This window comes from Kogia breviceps, chromosome 1, assembly GCF_026419965.1.
Source record: "Kogia breviceps isolate mKogBre1 chromosome 1, mKogBre1 haplotype 1, whole genome shotgun sequence".
Lineage (NCBI taxonomy): Eukaryota > Metazoa > Chordata > Mammalia > Artiodactyla > Physeteridae > Kogia > Kogia breviceps.
Window position 1 is genome coordinate 85,902,171 of NC_081310.1, and position 26,793 is coordinate 85,928,963.

Consider the following 26,793-nt stretch of genomic DNA (forward strand, 5'->3'; position numbering starts at 1 on the left):
AGCCCACTCTGGGCACAGAGCTGCAGGGAAGATGTTGAGAGCCAAGTTGGTTCTGGTCCTCAAAGGATGTGTGACGGGGAACAGACACTTATTCAGCTAAATTTCAGAAAGGAAGGAACAAAGTAAACATTGTAAAAGACAAAATGTCATGGGGGCCCAGAAGAGGGAGTGATTAATTCGCACTGTGGGGAGGTGGTACTGAGCCAGCTGGGAAGGATGACTAGGATTTTGACAGCTGGTGAAGGCATCCAGGCAGAGAGAACAGCTTAAGCAAAGGTAGAAGGCCATGATGTGCGGGAGTACTAATCATAATCATCTAATTGATCAAAATGTGTATTGAGACATTCTAATTATTATATGTTGTCAAATATTATCATACCTACTTGCTTGAGAAGTAAAAATCACATACCTGCATGATTACCCCTATAGGCCTTTAACTAATGATGTGTAAGTACGGTGCTTTTTAAAAAGATGCTCATTTCCCAGACTAAACCACCTTCCCAGGTCCCACGGCCCTTTACACACATTCCAACACGAGGAACACACACCCTGACCAACAACAGACTCCTTTCTTGCCCCTGATTCTCGTCAGCTCCTTGGCATCACTACTTCTAAACTCCCTCATTAACACATACTCCAGGCCACACATGCACACATATTACCAAGTCCCAATGCGCAGTGCCAGACAGGAAACACATTTGGAGGATTTTAAACAATTTTAAAATGTGCCTTCAAATTTTACAACTTGCTATACTTGCCCGAGGGAGGAACCAAGCCCCTTGTATAAATATCACCCCAAACAGGCCTGCTCTGCATCCCACCCAGCTCAGGGATCTTGGTTTTTCTGTGTGAGGCTCAGGGTGAGTTTGGGGGTTTTGTTTATTTTGATTTTGTTCTTTTTTTTTTTTCATTTCATCTGTGTCTACTGTGGTCACTGGCTTTTTCAGTCATGTTTATTTTATAGGCATTCCCAGTAGCCAGTGGGAGAGAAGGAGCAGTCCTTGTTCCTCAGAGCACCAGCCACACAAGCAGCCCAGGACAAAACCATTTATGAGGCTCCGGGTGCACCTATGAGGAAACTTCTCAAGGACATAGTTTCCTGCCATGAATCGGACAGTTCCTAGAGCGAGCCTGGCTGTGGACAAAGGAAAGGACCTCATAGCAGGGACTGGGGCACCCAGAGGATGCTGGCTGAGACAGGCCCCTCTCAGTGCCCCAGCCCCTGGCCCAGTGCCTTTACCCACAGGGGACCCTCAGAAAGCCACCCCAGCTGCTTCATCCACTATCCCTGTCACTGGTTCACAAGCTGGAGTCTCCAGTTAACCTTTGCTGTTGTTTGTTAGCTATATTTTTTTTGTATCGCCTTTAGAGAAGTATAATTTGCACACAATAATAGTCACACATTTTAAGTGTATAGGTTGATGACGACTTTCTCGACAAACGTATTCACCCCTGTAATCACCACCCCTGTCAAGATAGAGAACATTGCCATCTCCCAAGAGAGTTCCCTCACCCCCCCCCCCACCTTCCAGCCAGTACCCCCATCCCCATCCCCACCCCCTATCCCAGGCAACCACTGAGCTGCTTTCTGTCCCTGGAGATTAGAGCTGCCGGTCCTAAAATCAATTAAACTCTTCTGGCGGGGCATTGTAGCTGGCTGGTACCCTGCCCTTCTCCACTCCTACAGAGGATCCAGGTGCTTCAAATGACATATGGGGAATTTTTTCTTTTCTTTTTCTTTTTTGGAAGAAGAAAGAGGAGAGAGTTCTGCTGAAACAGGAGTCTGGGAAGAGATGGGGACTAGGCAGTGGGGGAGGTCTTGGGTCTGTCCTTGGCCTGGTAGAAGGGTGGGGGCAGAAGGCAGATAACTGGCTTTGATAAGGGCCTTGGGGCCTCAGGGCTGATTTGGGCCTTTGGTGACTGAGCACTGCCCAGAGATGGAGAGAGGGCCCACTCCCAGCCTGCCTTGCCAGGGGTCCGGCTCCACCTGGTGCTGGTGACCGGCCGCTGTGTCCTTGGCCCCTCACCATTATCCTTGTCTGTCCTCACCTGGGGCAAGGCCGATCTCTTTGCCCAAGCTTTCTGCTGGGGACTCAGCTGGGCTGCTGTGGCAGGAGGGGCTGAGGCAGGTCACTCACCCGAGCCTTGTGTGTGCACTGGGGTCGGCAATTACCAGGCAGCCAGGAGAGAACACCTCACAGGAGTCCCCTTGCCGGAGGGGCTGTGGAAGCTCCCCAAAGGCTCCGTGGCAAAGCTGTCATCCTCAGAGAGGACTAGAGGTCCCAGTACAGTACAGCAAGGTGGCGAATACGCACACCCATCCTCAGCCCAGCCCCGGAGGGAAGCCTGTCAGGCCTCCTAGAGAGAAGCAGCTGCAAATGAAAACTGAAGAGCTGACCCACCAAACCACATCATGTGGAGATACCAGTGGCCTTTCTCAGGGACCTTCCTCCCCTCCCCCGACCGAGGTCACACAGGAGAGGAGAGGGAGATGCCTGCCGCCCCACTCCCACCAACAGAAAAACACTGCACCCAGCAGAACAGCTGCAGCGCTCAGCGTGCACAGACACAATGATGAACCCACTTGAAACACCCTATGGGGACCATCAGCAACATTCGAGGGGGACTTGGCAGGGGGCTGGAGGTCCTATGTCAGCAGGTGGGAGCCAGAGCCAGTTGTATTGGAATTCATTACTGTTACTGTGAGCCCTCTGCAATAAAAATCATAATAATTACCATCATAATAGCTAATCCTGAGGTCTTTCCATATGCCAGACACTAGCCAGCTTTTCTAAGTACTTTACATACATTATCTCATTTAATCCTCTCTGTGATCCTTCTGGTGGGCCCTGTTATTATCATCTTCATTGCATAAATGAGAAAACTGAGGCTCCGGATAGGATTTGCCCAGCATCACATCCTAATAGGCGTTAGAGTTAGGATTTGAATCTCTGCAGCCTGTCTCCAAAGCCCAAGCTCTTAGCCTGGGTGAGGCCTGGGAACGGGTTCCTTAGTGACTTCCTTCCAGTACCTCTCAGCCCTCCTCCTACCATCATCTCCCTCCCTGCCTCCAATCAGAAACAGCTGTTCCTCCTTTCACCAGGATGGACTCCTACCCTCCAGCCTGAAGCCCATCTCGACACATCCTTCCTGGGGCCTGCTTCCTCAGTTTCCCCTCTGTAGCTCCAGACTCTTTCCAGTAGTTTTCTCCTCTTTACCTATAACTGGGCCCACATTTCTCCATCCAAAAGAATCCATCCCTCCATTCTGCAAACTTCTCAAGCTACCAAGCTCCCTTAGTTGACATCTGCTTGTTTGTTTGCCCAGCTCCCATTTCCCCTTCTGGGGACAGAAGCCCAGTTTTCCTGTGGGACCCCCCTCATGCTCAGTCCTCCTCCCAGGTCCAGTAGTGAGCCACTGTCCTGAGCCTGGCTAGTGCCAGCACAGCAGCCCCAGGCCACAAGGATTGGTTTGGGAATGAGCATGTGGCCCAAGGAAGGACAGTGCGAGTTCTCCTTGGGCTCTTGATGAAACAGTAAAGATGCTCTCCCTCTGCTGGGAGGACTAAAGCAATGGGATGCTTGCCTGAAGCCTGCATTTTGCCTCCCTCACAAATATACCTGGGCCCCCTCACTCTTTCGTGATTCCTGCCTGGCTCCCTGCAGGCACTGTTTGCAAACCAGCTCTCCGCTCTCTCATGTCAGTTCCAGCACCTCAAACCCTAATTCTCTGCTCCATCTCCACACTTCTAAATCAAAGCACTGTCCTCAGGCCCAGAGGCCAAGAAGAAACTTCTTCTCAACCCATTCTCCAGGCTTTTTCTTTTTTTTTTTTCTTTTTTTAAAAATAAATTTATTTATTTTATTTATTTATTTTTGGCTGCATTGGGTCTTTGTTGCTGTGTGCAGACTTTCTCTAGTTGCGGCGAGCAGGGGCTACTCTTTATTGTGGTGCATGGGCTTCTCGTTGCGGTGGCTTCTCCTGTTGCGCATCACGGGCTCTAGGTGTGCGGGCTTCAGTAGCTGTAGCACACAGACTCAGTGGTTGTGGCACACTGACTCAGTAGTTGTGGTGCATGGGCTTAGTTGCTCCGCAGCATGTGGGATCTTCCCAGAGCAGGGCTCGAACCCACGTCCCCTGCATTGGCAGGCGGATTCTCAACCACTGTGCCACCAGGGAAGCCCTCTCCAGGCTTTTTTCAAGCACTTTTAAACTTAACCTGCTGAAATAGAACTCCCTGTCCTTCCCCAAAAACGCACATCTGCAACTGACCCTTCTGGTCTCCCAGGCTTTAGACCTTGGTATCATCACCGACTCCCTCTGTACCCATCCAGGTCCTGGCTTGCCAGTGACAGAAACTGACTCCAGGTCACTTAAAGCAGAAAAATGATTTATTGGAAGGAATTCCGGTAGTTCACACAACAGATGGAAAGGCTGGGAACCTGCTTTGGGAGATGGGCAGGGATCAAGGTACATGGGGCAGCCAAGACTACAGCCAGGATCACAGGAAGAGTCTAGGGAGAAATGAATTCTAACTCCCCACATCTCTGGAGTCCTTCCTTTGTAGTAAGAGCCCTGGGTGGAAGCACCTGACTGACTGAGCTCTAGCAGAAAGGCCTGGGAGAGCAAGGCTTTTATCTGGAGGCTTTCATGGCCCTGCCTCCCACCTGGGTTCCACATGCTGAACTAACAGCTCCATCTTTCCCCCACATCCAAAAAGCAGCTGCATCCTGTAGAGATCATTTCCAGAATGGCCTTGCATCACTCTGCACTCCCAGTGGCCTGTGCTAGTTGCCCCTTTCTAGGAACAGCTGGATAGTATGGTGCAGTGGTTAAATCAGGACCCTCGAGCCAGATTGCCTTGTTTCAGATTCCAGCTTCACCGCTTTACCAGCTGTGTGACCTCAGGGAAGTTACGAACTTCTCTGTGCTCTCACTTTGCTCATCTGTAAAATGAGCATGATAATATTACCTATCTCTTATGGTGACTGTGAGCAGTAAGTGCTTAATGTACACAAAGTGCTTCAAATGAGCCTGGAATGGAGAACGTGTTCTATAAATGCGAGCTGATGTTATTATTCCCAGGGCAACCTGCCCATTATCCACTCTCAAGTCTCCAAACCTCCCCTCTCTCTCTGCCTTCCCTCAGCCTAGGGTTCCCCAATGAAATACAACCCCCTCGGCTTGTCTCTGAGGCCATTCTGGGTTGGCCTGCTCCAGCCCAATCTGGAATGTCCTCAGCCCATGTAAAAGCAGTTTCCCTGTAAGCCACATCTCCAAAGGGCCTTCTCCAGAATGTCTATCCCAACACCTCCCCACACAGGGACTCCTGCCCATGTGAGGAGCTCTTTTTTCTGAGTCACAAAACACTGGGAGCCCATCTCCCCGAGGTATTTACCACATTCCGCCTGCATTCCAGCTATTTGTACACTCCTGCCCCTCCCCTCTGCGTGGTTCCAGCCCCCTCCCTGTGCCCAGCCCCAAGCTGTGTCGCCCTTTCATGCTGTGTGCCCTTCCCCACCTTACTTCATCAATTCCTACTCCTCTTTAAGACCCAGCCCGGGATCTCCAGGACCCAGCAGTGCCTGGCCCACAGTTAGTGGATGGAGAGGGTGATGGAGGGGACTAGATGGAGGCTGGGGGGCAATAAGGAACATGGAGGGGGTACAGATCCTCTCCCCATCTCCTTCCCCTCGCCCCTGCAGGTCAGGGGAGAAAGGCCTGCACCTTCCCTCTGGGCATAGAATGCCCTTACCCACCATCCCTACCTGGGGAACCCTCAAAAGGATTTCCCCCATTCAATTCTGCCCCCACTGCACCTCAGAGCTCTTGGCTGCCCTGTCCCTGGGGCATTTATCAAGTACTGCCTGTACCTGGAGGAACAAATATTTGTGTTCCTAAGGCTCCTCCTCCATCGCCTTCCCTGTATCCTGAAGACTCCCCTTCCTCATTCCCAGTGTCAGTACATTTACCCCCAGTCAGTCCAGGAGGTCAGGCCCAGGTAAAGAGAAATATACACCAGTCCTTACTGACAGTCTTCTCCCCCAGGCTTAGCACCAGGCCCCTCACAGCTGCTATTTCCTTTGATCCATATAATAATTCCAGGAAGAAAGTAGCCTTGCCCCCATCTTACAGATGAAAGCAGTGGAGGCTCTGCGACGAAAAATGCCTTTTCCAAGTTTCCATATCTGGGACTCAGACCCAGCTCTCAGCACCACTCTCTCCTGCTCACAGGTTGCCTTATCTGGCCTTCCCTGCCGTGCCTAAATGAGTGCCTAATAAACAAACTGACCTCAAAAAATGTTTGGTGAAGTGGAAAGTAAGCCATTATCGGGACATCTACTGCCTGCAGGGACAGGCCAAGGCAGGCTTCAGCGCTGGAAGACTGCATCTCACAAGCCTGACCCACAAACCCCCTCAGGTCCCTCCCCTCCCACCTCCCCAGCCCCTCTCCTCCGTCTCCCTCAAGGGCTCTGGTGAGGGAAGGAACTGCCCCCTCTCCACCCCCTTCCTTTCCCTTCTCCATACACACTCCCCCATTTGCCCACAGCAAATTCAGCACTTTGGGCCCAGGTCTTTCCTTTATACCCAGGAGAGTTGGGCAGTGAGGTGTGGAAGGAATAAGGTGCTGTGGACCCAAGCCCCACCGAGGCTAACCATCTGAGTCCTGAATACCATCATCTTTCTGAGCCTCGGTTTCCTCATCTAATCAGTGGGGGCATAATTCCTGCTTTTGCCCACGTCAAAATGTGTAGGAGGAGTCTATAAGGATGAAACAGTACATGATAAAATACACAGCTGAAAACACTGGAAGAGCGTAAAATGTTACACAAATGTAAGGGATTACGAGCTGGCGGTAACATGGGCATTAAACTGTAACCGCTCAAAGATATTTACCATAAAAAATTCCAGAGCCATGGGGAAAAGAACTGTGAAATGTGCTTGCTCCTGAGATTTAACATCTTTGGGTGATTTTTCTTCTTTCTTCATTTGTGCTTCTCCAAGTTTTCTGCATTGATCATGTATTCCTTCTGTAATTAGGAAAAAAAAAGTTATGTAAAAGTAATGTCTCTGAATTAAAAGTGTCTAAATTCCTGCTTCTACACTATGTTATAGTGAATGATTAGGGGGAGGGGAGGGGGAGGGGGACAGGGAAGTGGAAAAGAGGTTTATCAGCTGCATTGAGAGTAAATGTCTTCCTGCCCACCCTCACCCGGCTTTTCTACCCTGGAGGACCAGAGGACCAAGGCTGGGTAGCTGGGAAGCAAGGATTTCTCCCCCGTCAAAATCACAGGGAAAGGATTCCTGGCTCCCATCCCCAACTGCCTCCCTTAGACACCTCCACCTGGAGATTCCACTGATCCTTCAAATGCAACATGTCTGCACAGGCACTGTTCAGTGCTTATCCTGCTCCCAGTCTAACAAGACTCCTGTTTCTTTGGGGAACAGAACAGATCCCATTTGAGGGAGGAGGGCCCAGGCCCAGCCCCAGCCCTCCAGAACCGTCCCTTCTCCGGCACGAATGCTGCTGTAGCCATGGACACTGAACCAGTTCTGTCCCGAGAGTAAATTGTCTAGGAAGCTGCTAGGAAAGATTTTCTTACCAGATAGAAAGAGACCCTTAGGAGGAGAAACCCTCTTGCTCCCACCCCTTCTTCCTGTGGCTCCTGCAGCTTGAATGTAGCTCTTGTACAATCAGCCATCTTGTAACCACAGTCACGAGGACAGCAGAGCAGAGAGGCGGACAGCATTGGATCTTTGACGACACTGTTGAGCTACTGTCCCACATCAGAGGGCTTTGTGTTGGGGGAAACATAAAACCTCTTGCTTAAACCACTAGTAGTTGGGCATTCTGTTATTTGCAGCCAAAATCACTCCTAATTGATACAATGTCCAAAACTGTCCTCTTTATTTATCCTTCCTGGGTCTGTTCCTCACCTCCATTTCCTATATGTAAATGGCACTTCTGCCCACCAAGCCATCCCAGATTCCTCCTGGCCTCCTGCCCATGGCTCAGCTCTCATCCAACTCTGTCTAATCTGTCCTCTGCTCTCCTCCTCTGCTGCTCATCAGCTTCAGGCCCGTCTCACTCCCATCAGAACTCCTGCAGCTCAGGCCTAACCAGCCCCCCTACCTCTGAGCTCCTTCTTCTACCCACATTGTTACCCACCGTGATTCTTCTAAAACACAAATCTGATTATGTTTCCTACTTAAGCATCTATGGGCTACAGAATAATGTTCCAAATCCTAAGCATGGCAGTCAAGGCCCTTGGCAACATGGCCCCCAAACCTCCTTCTGCTTTCATCTCTTGCCACTCCCCCAGACCCATTCTGTAATTTTAGCTACACCAGAGTATTCGCTGCACACACCCTAACCCCTCTACTTGTGTTTTTTTCCCCTTATCCCTGAATATGAATGCCTACATATCCTCCAAAACCCATTTCAAATATCTCCTCCTCAGTCAGCCATGATGGCAGACTCAAAAGCAGGCAGAGGAAAAAACATATATATCCCCTCCTTTGTGAAGCATTCCTGACCTCAAATAAACATTCCTTCCTCTGTGAGCCCACAGCCTGTTGTTCCACTTATACCACTATTATAATTCTTATTTTATATTCTCAGTACATATTTGCAAGCAGATTACATTCCTTTAGGCTAAGGGTATATTTCAGAGCCCCCAGCACCTCCCAGTACAGTATTTGATATAAGTGATTAATTTTTGGTAGTATCATTAACAAACACCTTCTGGTGCTTTCTGTGCAGAAACCACGGTCCCATACTTCTTCTTTTTTAAAAAAAATAAATTTATTTATTTTATTTATTTTTATTTTTGGCTGCGTTGGGTCTTCGTTGCTGTGCGTGGTCTTTCTCTGGTTGCAGCGAGCAGGGGCTACTCCTCCTTGCGGTGCGCGGGCTTCTCATTACAGTGTCTTCTCTTGTTGCAGAGGGCTTCTCATTGCGGTGGCTTCTCTTGTTGCGGAGCCCGTGCTCCACAACAAGAGAAGCCACCGCAATGAGAAGGCCTCGCCCCGCAGAGAAGAGTAGCCTCTGCTCGCTGCAACTAGAGAAAGCCGGTGCGCAGCAATGAAGACCCAACACAGCCAAAAATAAATAAATTTAAAAAATTAAAAATATATATAGAGAGAAATATCTCATAAACAATCACAACAAATAAACTTTAAAAATATTTTTAAATACTGTTTACAAAGAGTTTATACATGAAAATATCTTCTGTCATAAAGTTAAAGGGGGAAAAAGAATTACAAGACAGAAATGAGTCTTTTTTTTTTTTTTTTTTTTTTTTTTTTTTTGCGGTACGCGGGCCTCTCACTGTTGTGGCCTCTCCTGTTGCGGAGCACAAGTTCGGGACGCGCAAACTCAGCGGCCATGGCTCACGGGCCCAGCCACTCCGCGGCATGTGGGATGTGGGATCTTCGCGGACCGGGGCACGAACCCGTGTACCCTGCACCGGCAGGCGGACGCTCAACCACTGCATCACCAGGGAAGCCCAGAAATGGATCATATTTAACACAATATCTAAAAGCAAACAAACAAAACCTTACAAACAAAAAGCTGGCAGGGAAGGGTTGAAGATGTTCACAGTAGCTGGTGGTTCCCCTTTATTCTCTTGTTCTCTTGTTCAACTTTTGAAAAATATACACACATTACTAATAAAGTGGGAAACATACACTTCATTTTTCAAAATGACATATGGAGAGGAGCAGAGACTGCTTCAAGCTCTGGATCACCTCCTCTGGGCCCTGCCTCATCCCACTGCCCAGTGATGCCCTTAGAGGCTGTGCCAGGTTAGCTGTGTCCCAGGGCCTTGTGGTTCTGGCCTTCCCCACCCCAAACCACAGGGCGCTCAGCAAGGCAGTAGCAACCAAGTAGCTCTGCACGGTCCAGAGTGGGAATGGTACCTCCAGGACAACAGTGCCCCACAGGTGAACAGCACCTCCCTCCAGAGGCTGGGCCTCCCCCACGGCCCTCAGAGGGTTAATCCTGTCCCCGAGGAATTTCCAGAAAGGACTCATGAGGGGAATTTCCCAGACAGGCAGACAGACAGACAGACAGACAACTCAGACGGCTCCTGCCACTGAGCACAGATGTTTGCCTGAGGGTGGCGATGCTGAGAGCCAACACAGGCGCACCACTTTGTGGTGAGAGGTAGCCCAAAGCAAGAACCAAGACGAGACCCGCCTGGGCAGGCTTGGGGCTGGGATGGGGGAGGGCACGGGGCTGAGCTGGTTTGCAGGTCGAGTCTCAGAGCCAAAGTCCCTTCTGCGGTCTCAGTCTGGGTCTCTCAGTACCTGCAGTTCTCCTCCAGGTCCACCAGGAGTCGCGGCGGCTCCCGGAGTGTCCAGGCAGCGCGAGGGCGGTTGTGGGTCTGCAATCTCGGCTTTTCCTCGTAGCAAGTCTATTGTATAAATGGTGGCTTCTCTATTTCCCCTACTGGTCTGAGAGCTAATCAAGGGCAGGGATTTTATCCTAGACGCACCCTTACCTTCGGTGCCCATCACAACAGCTGGGGTCTAGAGGTGCCCCATTAGTTCGGACGAAAGACCCCCATACGGACAAATACTAGGATAGAAGAAGAGTGATTGAGCTCCAAGCCTTCAGAGAGAATGCTGGGGACAGTGCCAAGCTGGGGAAAGAGGGGTCCGCGTAACGTTCGTGCCCAGAATTTCCCCCCACCTCTTCTCCACCCGGCTTGCTCCAGCCCTACACGCAGGCAGGGCGGGAACGGACATGGCCCCTCCGGGCTGGGCCGAGCGAGCCCGAACCTGCCCGGCCCGAGCGGCGCAGCCCAGGGGACCCCACACGTTCCCGCCCAGAAATCCCGGCGGTCAGAGAAACGGGGGAAGGTGCCCCAAACTGTCTCCTCCAGGGGGCAATCCTGGGCCACCCTCTCTGAAGAACTACCATCACTCCTTCCTTCTCTAACCCTTCTGGTTTCTTTTCAGAGCAGTACGTACCGCAGAAGTAACACTGAACAGTGATTTCACTCACTCAACAAAGATTTCTTGACCACCTACTACGCGTGCTGGGTGCTGTGCCAGGCGCTGGCAATACAGCAGTGAACCAGCAAAACTCCCTGCCCTCGTGGGACTTCGATTCTATGGAACACGAGCAGAGGGATGGGGTAATCTCGCGTGGGACACGTGGGTGGCCGACACCCGGGTGCCCTCCCAGGTGAGCAAAACGCGCGTGAGGCGCCGCCCCGGGGCTGGTTCGGCGTGTAGACTTCGGCCCCGGCGGGAGGGGCGGGCTACACCTCGGGTAAACACGGGGCCGGGCACGTCGCCTGGGGGCAGGTGCGTGCGAGGGGGTGGTGGTAGGGCCCGTGCGCAACGCCTGGCCAGGACCCGGCCGCCGGGTTACCGAGCCAAGCCCCTAGTTCGCGCGGGGTAAATATTTATCCTACGCGCGGCGGAATCCGGCTGAGTCGGGCCTCTAGCAACTTGCGCCCCCCACGGGGTAGGGCCGGCCCAGGCCCTCCCCCGCCCTAGGCTCCTCCCCGGCGCGACAGGCGCCGGACTAGCCACTGTGTCCCGGCCCCGCGTAATTACAGGGGCTGCGGCAAGGCCTGGCCGTAAAAGAGGAGGATGAAACAGCCTGGGAACCGGGGAAGCTGGGTTCGAGCCTCTAGGGGGCCCCGGGTCTGCGGCTTCCCGCGTTGCTCAGCCGCTTGGAAGGGCTGGCCAGGGGTGTCTACAGACTCGGAAAATCAACTCCGGACGGGCATGCGAACAGCCACACAATTACACACATGAATCACCAAACGCACGCAGTCATACAGCATTAGGACTTCCAGCTCCAGATACACACACACACACACACACACACACACACACACACGAACCTGATCAAACACCTGCCCGCCCTCTCCGCCCCGAGATCTGGGAGGCAGACACCCACCCCCCAACCCCTGCCCCAGACGGTGCAGATCCCAGCGGGGAGAGGAGCCCCGAGAGGCGAATTCCAGCGGGTTTGTTTACACTGCTCGGGGTGCGGGGTGGAGAGCTGGATACTGGGGCCTGACTGACTGGGAGACCCAGCCCAAACTGGTCTAGACACAGTTGCCCAGTCTGGGACGCTGCACAAAAACCCCCTCCCCGCCTTCAGCCCCCAGCCCCCAGACGTTGCTCGCCTGTGCGTGTTTCCCCTCCTCTTCACACGCTGTTCACAAACATTAGCATACGTACGTCAAAGTTTCACACGCTTCCCCACACGCGGCTGTGATACTACTCACAAATGCTTTCACACTTGCGCGCCATCACACGTATTTACACATGCCAGATGCACATGTGCGGTTACAGTTTGTCACCCTTCAGGCCCAGATTCTCACAGTCCATATTCAAAGCCTGTTCGCACGGTACACACGTGTTAGCACACACTCACACACAGGTCATTAGTGCCCTTTGGAGACCTAGAAACAAGAGCGAACCCCCTCGCGGGCCCAGAATCACGAGTGTTCCTCCCTCTCACAGGCACTGACGGACAGAGGCGCCCTAAGCCCCGGCCGCACACGTTACACACTTGATCACGCACAGGGTTGCACTTTATTCCTGGCATCTAGGCGATGACACAATCTCCCGAACAAAGACAACATTGACAAACTCAACAAAAACAAACAGCAGCGTGTGTGGGGAGGGGCAGCCGAGCGCAGAGTCCAGGAAGGGGGTGGGTAAGAGGAGGGTGTGGAAACGAGGGCGCCCGAGCCTGGGTGTGCAAGGCTTGGGAAAGGTGCGGGACCTATCAGCAACCTCGCACCCTTCAAGATCGGCGCACGGCGCCCGCCAGCCGGGTCCCGCACCCGCTGGTTAGCAGACCCGCACGTGGAGTTGGTTCCCTTCTCCCGCACGAGACTGCGCGGGGGGCACAGACCCACCACAGCGCATAGGCCCACAAAGCTGCACGCGGATCCACGAATGAGCGAGCAAACACACAGCGCTGAGAAGATTTGTCGCGCGGAGGTGCGCGCTCTGCTTCCCTCTCCTCCCCTCCCCCCTGCCCTCCCCTCCTCCACCTCCCCAGCCCCCAGGCCCTGGGCAGCCGCGCGCCGGGCGGGGCGGGGGCGGGGCGGGGTGTCGGGCGGCGCCGGCCCAAAAGGCGGAGTCGCGAGGCGGAGGGCCCAGAGCTGTGAGCCCTGTGAGCCCTGTGCAGAGTGCGCCGCGGAGGAAGCCTGCGGGAGCCCAGACCCGGAGGAGCCCCTCGTCCCCGCCCGGCCTGGCCCGGCCCCGCGCTATGGAGTTCCTCTGGGCCCCTCTCTTGGGTCTGTGCTGCAGTCTGGCCGCTGCTGACCGCCACACCGTCTTCTGGAACAGTTCAAACCCCAAGTAAGCCCCGAGTCTCCGGCCGACAGCCTGGGCTCCCGGTTGGCACTGCTCCCCCCTCCAGGTTAACTGTCCCGACTAGCCCCTAACCTGAGTCTCGGGGAGGTGACCGGAGGCGGGAGGGATCCCATAGACTTTCTTCTCCCCCATAGCTGGGAGTACCCCACCCCAGGGCAGGACTCTGCCCTCATCTGCTTGCACAGGCACTGTCTCTGCCCCTCTTTTCCTTCCCTCTGGCACCCCTGTTACTCCGAAGTGAGGGACCCACGTTGAACAGTTCCTGCCTTTAGCAGGGGCCACTCTCTCTGGCCGCCAGGGCTCTTGTTCTAGGCTCTTGTTCTTGTTCTTTCTCCATTGAGAAAGCCTCTGTGCCTCTCCTTGTGTGTTACTTGGGCATCTGCCCACACTGACAGGTCTTGACATCCGGAGTAAGCAGAATGCTTATTGTAATCCAGGAAGGACCCTTCAGGAGGGACCTGGGCTGCCAGCATTAAGTGTTCATTCTGTATTTAAGGTCACCCTGGAAAGCCCTCCCCCCTCAAGAGTCTTTTGAGGTGGCATGAATGAGGCACATGCTGTGTGTGGGTAGGCTTGAGGGTATCTGAGGTTCAGATAGTAAAACTGAAGAGAAGGGGACAGGGAGGTCGTGGGAAAGGTTCCAGAGGACCCGAAGGGGTTAAAAGGGTTACAAAGGGCTCTGGGCAGGAAGGAGTTAATTTCTCCGGGGCAGGTTTAGGGCTGTGAGGCAAATGGTACGGGAAGGGAGAAGCTCCATCGGACCCTTTGTTCTTTGTTCTTGAGTTTTCTGAAGTTATGGGAACAATATTTGCAGGAAAACGGGAGAGGGGGTTAAGGTGGAGTAAGGAGAGGAGGGCTGGACACCTTGGGGTTGGGGGGGGAAAACACTTCACTCAGCCTAGCCACCGGCAGCCCTAGCAGGCCTACCCCCCACTCCCCTTGAGAAATAGATTGTGCCAGTTTCCTCTTGACCCTGTGGCAGCATTGCCGGGTAGGGGGTCTGTCATCTGTGGTGAGTTGGGCAGGGAGGGAACAGCCAGCTGCCAACCCCAGAGGGCAATGCCCTCTTGCCCATTGGCCGCCTGATGGGGCAGTGCAGTCAGCCATCCCCCGCCTCACTCCTTGCTCTCTGTTCTTTGCTTCTTTGACTCAATCTTGTCCTAGAGGGAGAGAGCAAAGTCCCTGTTTATGCCCATGCCAGGTGTTGGCTGAAGGAGGAGGAGGGGACAGGAAGCCAGGAGTAGGGAGGGGGGGACCCTGGCCTTTTCCGTTCCCAAGCTCCCAGGTTTCCTCTCTTTCAGGAAGGAGCCTCTTCCTTGCCCCCCCCCCCCGCCTTCCCTGACGCCGCTGCCCCCCTTTCCCAGATGGAGAGCAAGAGTCAAAGGAGTGCTAAGTGGAGCAGATTGTACCCCCAGGAGGGGAGTGATGGGCGCACTCACCAAGCACAGCTTCTGCCCTTTCCATCTGGACACACACACACACACTCTATCATACCCAGGACTAAAGAGAAAGCCAGCCCAGAGTGGAGGCCACAAGCAGCCAAGCCAGGCCCAGCTTGAGGGCAAAGACGAGGTGGTAATGAGCTGGGTGGGTATGAGGCTGGCATGGGTGACTCAGGGCAGTGGGCATCAGCCCTGGGACCTCCAGGCCCCAGGCAGGGGGCAGCGTGGGAAGAAGGGCATTGCCACTGTGAGCTGCACCCTGGCCTCCTTGGTGCTAGAGGGGCAGGTACCCCACCCATTCAGACCTGTCAGCTCCCTTTGCCTGGAGGACAGTGCCCAGAGCAAGTGGGCACTGGGCCATCCTGGGGTCCTGGGGGCTGTCCACATTTGACAAGGGAGATTTTCACAGGTTCTCATGAATGCGGGGGTGGGTGGCAGAGGTAGATGAAGAATGAGTCAGTGTCCGTCACCAGAATGGAGGAAAGACGCCAGACCCAGAGCTGAAATACCTGTTCTGAAATGGCTTCTATGTTTATCTCTCCAGAGAGGAATTTTAAAAGCCTCTCTCTGCTCCTCCCCCCCCTTCTCTCCCTCTCTCTCTCTCTTCCCCAGGGTGGGGGAGGGGCCTTGGTAAGCCTAGCTGGAGCACTGGCATGCTCCTGCAGAGCCAGGCCTCTTAAGGGTCATGCTGACTGGGCAGCGGGTGCCCACCTCAGAGGCCTCTTGGCCTAACCCCTGCCCCTCTCCCCACCACCCATGCCCCTGGCTTTGGTTTGAAGCAAGTTGGCAGCCAACTCTGCTGAGTCTCTAGCTGGCAGTGCTTGGTGGAATTCAGAGAAGCTGACCGGCTTGGAGAGGGAGGTGGGGAGGCACTTTTTCCCCTGCTAGGACCCCACCTAGACTGGAGCCAGGTGTCTAGAGCTGCGGGGGAGGGGTCGGTGGGCAGTCCGGCTGGAGCCTTTGGAGCCTGGGGGGAATGGGCTGGGGGAGGGGAGCTGGCTCCATCTTGGGAAGAGGGAGGGGAGATGCCTTCTCAGATCTGAGAACTCCAGCATTTCTGGAGCTCATTTCACGAGAGGTGAAAGTATGGCTTTTGGAGATAAAGGGACAGAGAGGTTTTGGGGTGCTTTGAGAGAAGCGGACAAGGAGAGCTGAGCATAGATTTGAGTAGCTAGAAGGGGAGATTTGAGGGGACTGGATGAATTGATTAAAGCAATTTAACTCAAAAGGACTGGACATTATCTGTGGGCATGGATGTCCTGGGTGTTGGGGGAAAAGTGGAGTTGAACAATGTGAGATATACTCAGTGGGTCAAGGGGAAAAATGAGAGGAATAAGAGAAGTGAAGACAGTTGGTTGGACACCGAGTACTAGCATGGGAAAGAGAAAGGGTTATGTGGATCTTGATTATAGAATGGGCCAGTAGGGTCTCAGATTGAGGTCTAATAGAAGTTAAAAGAGCAAGTGGTAGAATAGAGTTGGGGAAATATTTATAGGTAGAAGAGTGAGCAGAGGAAATGTTTAGAAGCCCATCCTTGGGTAAATATCAGGAAGGTTATGGGAAGCGCCTTGGTACCTGAGAGATACTAAGTGGATGCTATTTAGAGGATAGTGGCAGACCATGGTGGCGGGAATGTTTGGAGATGGTGGAAAGATATTTAAGAGATCAATATCAGTAAATTAAATACTGGAAGTTGAGATTTTAAAAAAATCTTTGGTGGGGGCGGTGGTCCAGTATGAAATGTGAGGGGTCATGTAAACATTTGGAAGCTCAAGGCTCTGGCCTGGCTTCTGAGTGACCACCTGCTTTCTCTACCTCTGCGCATGCCCAGGTTTCGGAATGAGGACTACACAGTACATGTGCAGTTAAATGACTACCTGGACATCATCTGTCCTCATTATGAGGATGACTCTGTGGCTGATGCTGCCATGGAGCGGTACACACTGTACCTGGTGGAGCGTGAGCAGTACCAACTGTGCCAACCCCAATCCAAGGACCAGGTCCGCTGGCAGTGCAACCAGCCCAGTGCCAGGCATGGCCCAGAGAAGCTGTCTGAGAAGTTCCAGCGCTTCACACCCTTTACCCTGGGCAAGGAGTTCAAAGAGGGACACAGCTACTACTACATCTGTGAGTGCCCAGGAGGCATGCACACAGGTGCACACACTGGGGGACGCACCTGGCATGATGTACATGCTTCAGTACATGCTTAGTGGGAAGGCAAGCAGCAGACGGCCCCCTCCAATCCTGAAGTCTGTTTTTGCTCATTCCTATTACAAATGTGGAGTGAGCTTCTACTGTGTCCTGGGCACTCTGCTTGGCACTATAGGCACAGAGATAAATAAAACATTACAGAGTCCCTGTCCTCCAGGAACCTGGAAAGGGACATACATAGATCAACAGACCATTAGAACAGGGTGATATGGTAGATATGAGCTCAGGGGCCCTGCGGAAATGACTTGAGTACCTGCTAGTCTGGGGGGGGGGGGCACCTCAGAGAAAGCTTCCTGGGGAAGATGACCCAAGAGTTTAGGACAGACAGAGGAGCTGGCCAAACAAGGGGACATGTGCAAAGAGAGCATGACATCTTCAGGGAACTTCATATGGTTCAGACTGACTGGAGCAGGAGGGACACTTGGAAGTGGGGAGATAGGAGCTTGGAGAAGTAGACAGGGTAGAGCATGGGGGCCTAAGAAGTGCTAAGGAGTTTGGACTTTATCCTGAGGGCAGTGGAGAGCCACTGGTGGATTTTACAAGTTGTGAGATCAGCTTTGTATAGAATGAATCCAGGCCTCACCCTGTCAGTGGGGCTTAGGCAGGGCAAGGACAAAGTGGCCGGGTAAGGGGAACATATTGTGCAGGTTGCCCCCAACTTCAGGCTGGGAGGAGTGGAGGATGGCCTGTAGGGAGGGGACAGTGTCTATGTTCTTTTTACCACCACCTCCAAAGTCAGGGGTTATTCCCAAGAATGGGAGCTTGGACTGAACTTGGGGCAGAAAGTGGGCAAAAACTAAGGAAGGTGAGAATCAAAGATTAGAGGGAAGAGAGGGATTAAAGTGAGTAGGGACTGAGAAAGCAGGGTCAGAGGCATTTACGCTTATATTTTCTTCCAAAAAAGTTTCCTTCCTTATCACTCTCTGGATTTATTTTGTAGCCAAACCCATCCACTACCAGGAAGACCAGTGCTTGAGGTTGAAGGTGAACGTCAATGGCAAAATCAGTGAGTGTCACAGCCTTGTGGGCCTCCTTGCTGCATCCCTATCCTGGGCCTGGTCTAGTGATCTGGGATGGTTGGGAAGTCCCACTGCCTGGCCCACCCAGCATTCCCACCCCTCTGCCTCCTTGGTGTACCAAGTTACTGACCTAAGACCACCCTTATCTTTCAGCTCACAGTCCTCAGGCCCATGCCAATGCACAGGAGAAGAGACTTCCAGCAGGTAGGTGGCTGGAGCAAATTGGGCCTGGGGCACAAAAGGGGGTCTGCTTGAAGAGGTTGGGTACAGGAGGTGGCTCTTTTGCCAGGCAGGGGCAGGGGAAACCTCGCTGGGCTGAGGGCCAGTGCCAAATAGGGGGGCCGCTCACCTTGGGGGCCTCTGCCCTCTCACCTTGCAGATGACCCAGAGGTGCAGGTTCTACATAGCATTGGTCACAGTGCCGCCCCCCGCCTCTTCCCACTCGCCTGGGCTGTGCTGCTCCTGCCATTCCTGCTGCTGCAAACCCCATGAAGGTGTATGCTGCATGCACTGTAAGAACTGGAACTGGGCTGAGGGGGCAGGGCGGGCTTCCCTCACCTGCCTGGGGCCCCTCCCAAAGCCCTAGTCCTGGGAACCACTCCTACCACATGCACAAGCTGCCACCCAGCAACCTCAAAACGGGTCAGTATTAAAGCTTTCAACCCAAAGGAGGTCACCAAGCCTGACAGTGCCATCCTCGCCTCCACCTCAGAGGGATGGACAAAGAAGTGGAGACAGTCCTTTCCCCTCCATTCCTGCCCTTAAGCCAAAGAAACGAGCTGTGCGGACATGGCCTCTTAAGAAGGGCATTGTGGGAGCCGAGCTGAAAGGGGCTTGGGTTTACATGGATGGACACTGAGCTTGGCAAAGATGTCCCTCCCAGAGAGAGCCAGAATGGCTCTGAAGGAAAAGCAAGAGACAGTTTCCTGCTTGGGAGCCAGGGACAGGAGAGGCAGCATGCTTGGGCTGACCCAGCATCTCCCCCAAGACTTTCCTCTGTGGAGGTGCCACAGAGAGGACTGTAGCCAGGCACTACATCCTCTCCCACCCTGGGGCATCACTCCACAGAGCTGCGCCAGCAGGGGGGCTGTGCCAACCTGTTCTTAGAGTGTAGCTGTAAGGGCAGTGCCCACGTGCACAGAGTCTGTGCCTAGACTGACTGTAGCCTGAAGGGCAGGGCCCACGAGTACAGAATCTGTATATGAATTAGATGTGTGTCTGCTGATTTCTACAACTGGAGTTTTTTATACAATGTTCTTTGTCTCAAAATAAAGCAATGTGTTTGTTTTTTTGGACATGCTTTTCTGCCCTTCCATCCTAATTTAAGACCATTGAGTCCCTGCTGCTGCTAGGCTCTGTGCTATGTCAGTAGCAGTTGGGTTTGAGTTTTTTCCCCTCTCTCTGAAAAGAATACATGCCCCTCACCAGCCCACAAGGGTGGAGTGTTTCCTCCTCTGAGGGTTGTCCAGGACAGGAGTGCTCCCCACATCAGTCTTTCGGGTTCTAGCCTGCACCCCACTCTGGAAGTTCATCCTGTCCAACCTCCGCCCCACTCGCACCCTCTCAGCGCTGGGCTTTGGCGTACTGTTCAGGTACTCAGGCTCTTGGGTGAGTCGAGGCAGCCGCTCAGAACGCCTGCCAGCTGAGGCATGCGGCTTGCCACACAGCCGCACTAGCAGAGATGTGTGGGAACCTGGGCGGGAAAGTTCCCGGCAGCAAGTTGGTTGGACTGGGGGGGGGGTCGGTGATATACGTTTGTCCAGTGGATTGGCCAAGTCACAGAAAGCCGGCAGTGTGGCTGAAGGGGGAGGGCATCTCACAAAGACTTGGTGATTCCTGGCAGTCCCTGTTACTTAGGGAAGAGACCGGAAAGAGGCTTCAGCAAACAGCGAAAAATCTCCCAATCCCTGGGCAACTTGAGCTGCGGCCCTCCGTGAAAGCGTGTTGAAGTCCGCGTAGCAAGCTTTTGAGTTCTACCACGTAGGCTCGCGGCCTGTGGGAAAGTGAGTTGAGGCTGGGGGTCTGGGTGATCTAAGGAGTAAGCAGAGCTTGTGGAGCGGCTGATGCCGGGGACAGATCCGCGAAGACTTAGGAAGGAGACCAGCCAGAAAACCGAGAGCAACGGGAAGACTAACAACCCTACAAGCCGACAGCGGGCCTGCGAGGTCGAGACAGGCTCTCGGAAGGGCGGGGCCTGAGCCCCGGCTAGACGTTCTAGGGGTGGGCCGGGTTCCGGTTCAGTTTCCGGGGGGACGGCCGAGCGCGCAGGGGCGGAGCCGCGGGCGCAAAGGGGCGGGGCTCCAGCGTCGCGGGCTCCGGCGTCGCGGTCTCCGGTTCCTGCTAGCTGGCCGCAGGCGCCGAGCTCGGGATCCGACTCGGGGAGGGATGCAGGCGGGCGGATTGGCCGACTCGCTTCTTTCCGGAGCTTGCGTGCTCTTCACTCTCGGCATGTTCTCCACCGGCCTGTGAGAGCGCGGACGGGCTGGGCTGGGGCAGGACCAGGAAGTCAGGAAAGGAAAGAGAGGGGACAGAGACGTGGCCGCAGCCCCAGGCTGCATCTGGAACCTAGGGTCAAAGTGGAATCGGGTCGAGAGGGCCGGGGTACAAGGGCAAGGCTGGTCACTTTACCTGAAGGAGAAGGCCAGGGTGCTGAGGGTAGGGCCGGGGTCTGCAGTTGTCCAGAAAGGATGACAGGCATAGGGGATTTCGACGCCCCAGCAGCTTGGTTCTCCCTTTCCACCTCTCCCCCCTGCCTTCGGGTCCCCGTTACAGCTCGGACCTTAAGCACATGCGGATGACCCGGAGTGTGGACAGTGTCCAGTTCCTGCCCTTTCTCACCACGGATGTCAAGTGAGAGGGGCGATGCCTGCGGCGGGAAAGGCTGTCTGAGGGAGGTTGGGGAGGGGTGAGGAGGAATGTGGACGAGGCCCTCGGGTCCCCCGCTCACACTCAACCCCGCGGGCGAATGTCCCTCCCCTCCACCCTGCAGCAACCTGAGCTGGCTGAGTTATGGGGCCCTGAAGGGAAACTGGACGCTAATCTTCGTCAACGCCGTGGGTGCTGTGCTTCAGACCCTGTATATCTTGGTGTATCTGTACTACTGCCATCGGAAGGTAGAGCCCCTTCCTCTGCTGCATGCCCTGCCCTGCCTTGCTGGCAGTACAAACACTGTTTCCTAGAAGACTATAACAGGCTGGCACTGCCAACTTTTCCTGGAAGACCCCTCCAGCCTTGCAGTCCTCCTTCCGCCATGAAGCCAGCCTTCTGAGACTCACATATTGTCCCCCATTCTGGCAAAGCTGGTAGCTCTGCCTAGCCTGATGGTGCCTTGCTGCCCAACAAACTGAGTGGAAAGGGATTTGTCTCCATAGTTCCTTCAAAGTCAGTGCCAGTGGCTGAGAGTGAGATGATCCGCTCTGCTTTCCCATTCACACAAGCATTAAGATCCTACTCTGTGTAGCAAGCTCACCAAAAAAAAGATACCTTTCCCTCTCCTAGAAACCTCCAGGGTTGTGCGTGGATCAGACATGTGCTCAAGTCACTGGTGGGAGAAAGGATGTGACAAGTGCAATACTGGAGGCTTAGGCAAAGGTTGGCTCCCCAACTGGAGCATGGGAGAGGGCAGGATGAATTAATTGCAGCAGCAGAGTCAGAGAGGGCTCCTGGTACATCCAGAAGTAAGGCTACTCTCTCCTCTACAGCATGCTGTGCTCCTTCAGACTGCAACCCTGCTGGGGGTCCTTGTCCTGGGTTTTGGCTACTTTTGGCTCCTGGTGCCCGACACTGAGACCCGGCTTCAGCAGCTGGGCCTCTTCTGCAGTGTCTTCACCATCAGTATGTACCTCTCACCACTAGCTGACTTGGTGAGTGGGGGTGTCCAGGGAGGAAAGGAAGATAAGTCTCCCATAGCCAGAGACTGTAGCTTATACTCCAGAGGAAAGAAAGACCCAAATCCTGGAAGGAGACGGGGCAGTAGAGTTGGGTGAGTTGGGGGCAGGAGGGAAAGGTTGGGTAACAGAAGATCAGGGAGGACGTTTGACTTTTTTTCTGAAGAAATTCTTAGGCAAGGTGGGAGATTTACTATGTGCCTTGCTAGGAGTGTCTTTCATCCTTTCCCACAGGCCAAGGTCATTCGTACTAAGTCAACCCAACGTCTCTCCTTTTCACTCACCATTGCCACCCTCCTCACCTCTGCCTCCTGGACGTTCTATGGGTTTCGACTAAAAGATCCCTACATTGTGGTAAGCAGAACAGGGGCGGGGTGACAAGTGTATGAGGTGGAAAATCAGCTCCTCTCCTCATAGCAGCCCTTGTGATTTCAGATGCCCAACTTTCCAGGAATCCTCACCAGCTTCATTCGCTTCTGGCTTTTCTGGAAGTACCCCCAGGAGCAAGACAGGAACTATCAACTTCTACAAACCTGAAGGAGTTCACCTGACTACTGGGCACCTTAATGCCAATCTACTACCAAAGAAACCTTGTTTCAGCTCTTCCTGCTGGTCACCTCCACTGGTGAAGTGTGTTGTGGTAAAGGAAAAGAACTGCTTTGAGAACCCAGGGACTAAAGAAAGGGCTTTACTTAGAAGACTGGATGGAATCTGGGAGATGAATCACTTTTTTTTTTTCAAGATTTTATTTTTTAATTTTGGAGGTCGGGGTGAAATCTTTAGAATGTGCCTTAAAATAAACTGTTCCCTACCCCTTGCCCATCAAGGCTCGTTCTCTGTTCAGGGATAGTCAACCTGCCTGGTTTGGTGAAGGGTAGAGGGGAACTGTCTGATCCAGTTACTCTTGGGCTGGTAGGGTTGGCTCAGAAAAGGTATCTGAAAGAACCAAGAAGTTGTAAAGACGTAGGAAGGCCTTAAAAAGAACAGAGCTTGGATGTTATGAAGAAGAATAGGCTTCAAGAAGTCCTTCCTAACAGGGCTAAAAAGACCAGGAAAGTGAAATGACTTTTCCATTCCGAGAGATCCTGAGAAGGGCGTCTTTGCCTCCTTCAGAGCAAATAGGAGGAAGTACCAGCAGAATGCAAAGATAAAGGCTGAGAGAGCCTCAGGAAGGTGGCTCTTCTACCTCTCACTTCTCAACAGCTGGTACACAGAATCCCCAATTCCCATTATCCATACTCAAACCAAAGTTAGAAAATAAACTGGCGCTTTAATGGGGGAGGAGAGAGCAGGCCGTCCGTGCGGGAATGAGGTTAGGGTGTCAGAAGCGCATCCCCCTGCGGGCCAAGTCGGCTCGGGCCTCCTGGATCTGGCCCTGCAGCTCGCGGGCGGCGTCCTCGCAGTCGTGAAAAGTGGCCACGCGATAGCCCACAGTACCCAGTGCATAGCAGCCGGCGGACACCAGCAAGTAGGCGGGCAGGGACCACAGGACCTCTCGGCAAGACGAGGGCAGCTCCAGGCCCAGGGCTCCCATGGTCAAAGCAGCCCAGGTGGAGCCCAGGAGCGCCAGCCCCCACAGCCACTGCGCTAATTTCGTCATGGTCACTGCGGGAAGAGGAAGCAGAGCTCAAGGTCCCTGACACCCCGCTACCCACTCTTCATTTGAGACCCATTCCTTGTCCTTCTACCTCACCCCCCTCCGTACCACCTAACCTCAGGGCCGCTCCTCCGTCGCTCCCGCCCTCTGCCCTCCGCCCTCCGCCCTCCGCCCTCCGCCCTCTGCTCTCCGCTCCCGCTCCTCAGCCCTCCTCCTACACTTACCTCCCAGGCCAGCGTCTTCCCTGCGCCGCACACCTCCGACGTCAGCGTCCGGAATCCTCCTCGGCTAGTGCTCCGCCGCCGCGCGGCCTTCTGGGAGTTGTAGTCCTCGTGCGGCGCCGGGCAGGCTCGTGGCCGCGGTCTTGACCTAGGCTGTGCTTAGCCGGCTCCGGTCTTGCAGCGGCGACCTGGGCCCAGAGGCTTTCGATACTGCTTCCCTCCCTCGAGACCCCGCTCCAAGGTGGCGTGGGGCTTGTAGACAGCCTGAGGACACTCTTAAGCCTTGCGGCAAGATGGGAATGTAATATCGTTCCTCTTAAACTCACTTCTCCTGCACAAAAATTCCACTCATTCATTCATTCATTTATTCACTTACTTATTCTTTTAGTCATTCATTCAGTGGAACGTTTCTTGAGCGTCACGACAGACTTTGGAGAAATAGAGATATCAAGACACGGACCCTTCTGGGGTGGAAGGAGGAAAGCAGGAGTCAGGAAAGCAGATGCATTGACAACTAACAGGTGCCCTGAGATAGGTGTCCTGAGATAGGTGTCCTGAGATAGGTGTTAGAACAGAGGTTGTCATATTTTAAAAGAGAAACTCAGAGGAGCAACCACTAAGACTTGGAGCCAGAAGAAGTGCTTCAGGAGGGTGTCTTTAAGGGAAAAAAACTGTGGGGACAGAGGAATCACATGATGTGTTTAAGGTATTAAGAGAAGGTGTATACGTCTTTCAGAATTTGGGGGATGAATTCATGATAGGTATATAGAAAACAGAGTGAAAGAAAAGGTCAGGCAATTATCAACTTCAGGGAAAACAGTTATAAAAGAAAGGAAGGAGAATTATAAAAGCCTGTCTGATAAAGACCACTAAGAACATAACTGTAGTTGGATAGTTAGGTTTATTCACTTGCTGCTGCGAGAGAGAGCACACACCAGAGGAACTGTGGAGCCGCTCATCAAACAAAGGAAAAAGCCAGGTCATTACAGGATATGGGAAATGGTTGAGTTCAGGTGATATTTAAACGAAGCAGTATTTTGACAGGTTCAAGGTAAGCACAGATGTAAGTGAAGGAGTTAACAACAGCCTGGACTGAGAAGTGAACTGAGAATCCACTTGGAAACTACAAAGTTAACTAATTTTAGATAATTATGTAATAGATAACTACATAATTAAGATAATTGTACAATGTTATGTCCAAAACCCCAATATCTGAAGCTTTGCACCTAGGTTGGAAAACGAGGCTGCTTCTCTATATCAAAGTAATCAACATGGGGCTTCCCTGGTGGCACAGTGGTTGAGAATCCGCCTGCCGATGCAGGGGACACAGGTTCGTGCCCCGGTCCAGGAAGATCCCACATGCCGCAGAGCGGCTGGGCCCGTGAGCCATGGCCGCTGAGCCTGCGCGTCCGGAGCCTCTGCTCCGCAACGGGAGAGGCCACAACAGTGAGAGGCCCGCGTACCACAAAAAAAAAAAAAAAAAAAAAAAAGTAATCAACATGCGTTAAACCTCCAGCAACAGTGGGATATTCCATTCTCACTGCTTGATTTCAAACAGATAATTCGTGACTGTATGATTTTAGAGAACGAAGTTTCTCAGCCCCATGTCCCTCATGTTAATTAATAAAACCAGTTTTTACAGATTCACAGAGTCTTAGCACAAACACTACATAACTCAGCTGTGTAGAATATTTTCACAGCCATAATAATGTAAACACTAAGTGATGACTTAACTAAAATTTGGAATATCTTTGAATTGAAAGGGTGGGGGAGGGGAGTATATGGGGAGAGGATTAGAGAGAACTATATTCTCATTTTCCATGGCAGGCAGTCAACTGATTGTATCTAAAATAGAAAAAAAAAAGAAAGAAAGAAAGAAATAATAATATGAACATGTTATTTAGAAATATTGGGAATTCCTAGTGGTCCAGTGGTCAGGACTCATTGCTTTCACTGATGTGGCCCAGGTTCAATCCCTGGTTGGGGAACTAAGATCCCGGAAGCCATGCAGCACTGCCCAAAACAAAAACAAACAAACAAAAAATATACAGAGGTAAGTACCCAAAAAAGCAGCCAAGAAACTTGAGAGTGGTTTATGGAGGAGTGTATGTGTAGGGAGGGGGTAGGAGAATGGAGCAGGGGACTGTTATTTTTCATTAAATGCCTTATAGAAATAGTTGGCCTTTTAAACTATGCAAATTCCTTTGTTAAAGTAAAAATTAAGGCAAAATTAAAATATTTTTAGAAACCTGCTACATGAGCTTCAAAGGCCCACCTCAACTCCCTTCCCCAGAATCCTACTGGTTACGCACTCAAGACCTCACTAGTCATAGCGACTTTCAACACAGTTCAGGGGCCAGGCATCAGCCTTGCAGATCCAGAAATTCTATCTTATTCACCCACAATAGATGTGGCCCTGAAAGATTGCCACTCCCCAGAAAATTTTTTGGGGAAAGATAATGAGAAGGGGCTTGCCCTGCAACACATAAAGACAGAAAATAAATTATAGTGTCATAATAATCAGCAGAAGATTAAACATTCATTAAGGGGCTATTATGTGTCATGCCTTTTGCGACACTGCATGTTTGATCTTCACAACAGGCTGCAGTAGGTACTTTTATATCCCCATGTATGAATGAGGAAACCAAAGCAGAGAGAAGGTAAAAGGTAAGTAACTTGCCCGAGGTCATGCAGGGTAGTAAGTAGCAGACTGTCCCATCTGACTCAAAGCTGTATACTTAGTAATTTCACCTTTCTGGGTTACTGGTATAGGAATGGGCAGATAGGGATCATCATAGCAGCTGACATTCATTGATTGATGACTCTGTGCCAGGCACTATAATGAGTGCTTTATGTGCATAATCTCATTCAATCTTTACAGCCACCATATGAAATAGGTGCTATTTTTTTTTTTTTTTTTTTTTTTTTTTTTTTTTTTTTTTTTTTTTTGCGGTATGCGGGCCTCTCACTGTTGTGGCCTCTCCCGTTGCAGAGCACAGGCTCCGGACGCGTAGGCTCAGCAGCCATAGCTCACGGGCCCAGCCGCTCCGCGGCATGTGG

At 52.6% G+C, this 26,793-nt stretch overlaps 3 protein-coding genes across 11 annotated transcripts; 2 read left to right on the forward strand and 1 right to left on the reverse strand.

The window, feature by feature from the left end:
* The first annotated feature begins 12,949 nt into the window (after positions 1–12,949).
* On the forward strand, positions 12,950–19,323 carry EFNA1 (ephrin A1). 3 transcript variants are annotated; one of them, XM_059047938.2, is made up of 5 exons: positions 13,123–13,341; positions 16,630–16,925; positions 17,950–18,015; positions 18,182–18,232; positions 18,408–19,323. In XM_059047938.2, exons 1-5 carry the CDS (start codon positions 13,250–13,252, stop codon positions 18,518–18,520), a joined length of 618 nt encoding a protein of 205 aa, XP_058903921.1. In that variant the 5' UTR covers positions 13,123–13,249; the 3' UTR covers positions 18,521–19,323. The 3 variants fall into 3 exon arrangements, with proteins under 3 accessions (XP_058903911.1, XP_058903921.1, XP_066893618.1); XM_067037517.1 differs by having other exon boundaries at positions 13,145–13,341; positions 16,630–16,952; XM_059047928.2 differs by having other exon boundaries at positions 12,950–13,341; positions 17,950–18,232; positions 18,408–18,494.
* Positions 19,324–19,705: 382 nt separating this feature from the next.
* SLC50A1 (solute carrier family 50 member 1) lies at positions 19,706–22,741 on the forward strand. Of its 6 annotated transcripts, none has more exons than XM_059047963.2 (6): positions 19,706–20,031; positions 20,801–20,878; positions 21,018–21,141; positions 21,730–21,891; positions 22,150–22,269; positions 22,351–22,741. In XM_059047963.2, the coding sequence occupies exons 2-6, from the start codon at positions 20,817–20,819 to the stop codon at positions 22,450–22,452; spliced, it is 570 nt and encodes a 189-aa protein (XP_058903946.1). In that variant the 5' UTR covers positions 19,706–20,031; positions 20,801–20,816; the 3' UTR covers positions 22,453–22,741. The 6 variants fall into 6 exon arrangements, with proteins under 6 accessions (XP_058903946.1, XP_066893601.1, XP_058903935.1 ...); XM_067037500.1 differs by having other exon boundaries at positions 19,807–20,031; positions 21,730–22,010; XM_059047952.2 differs by lacking the exon at positions 19,706–20,031 and adding an exon at positions 20,290–20,493.
* A 424-nt stretch (positions 22,742–23,165) lies between these two features.
* DPM3 (dolichyl-phosphate mannosyltransferase subunit 3, regulatory) lies at positions 23,166–23,813 on the reverse strand. 2 transcript variants are annotated; one of them, XM_059048029.2, is made up of 2 exons: positions 23,737–23,813; positions 23,166–23,520 (listed from the first exon to the last, which is right to left on the reverse strand). In XM_059048029.2, exon 2 carries the CDS (start codon positions 23,513–23,515, stop codon positions 23,237–23,239), a length of 279 nt encoding a protein of 92 aa, XP_058904012.1. In that variant the 5' UTR covers positions 23,516–23,520; positions 23,737–23,813; the 3' UTR covers positions 23,166–23,236. The 2 variants fall into 2 exon arrangements, with proteins under 2 accessions (XP_058904012.1, XP_058904021.1); XM_059048038.1 differs by lacking the exon at positions 23,737–23,813 and adding an exon at positions 23,629–23,652.
* Between the last annotated feature and the right edge of the window lie 2,980 nt (positions 23,814–26,793).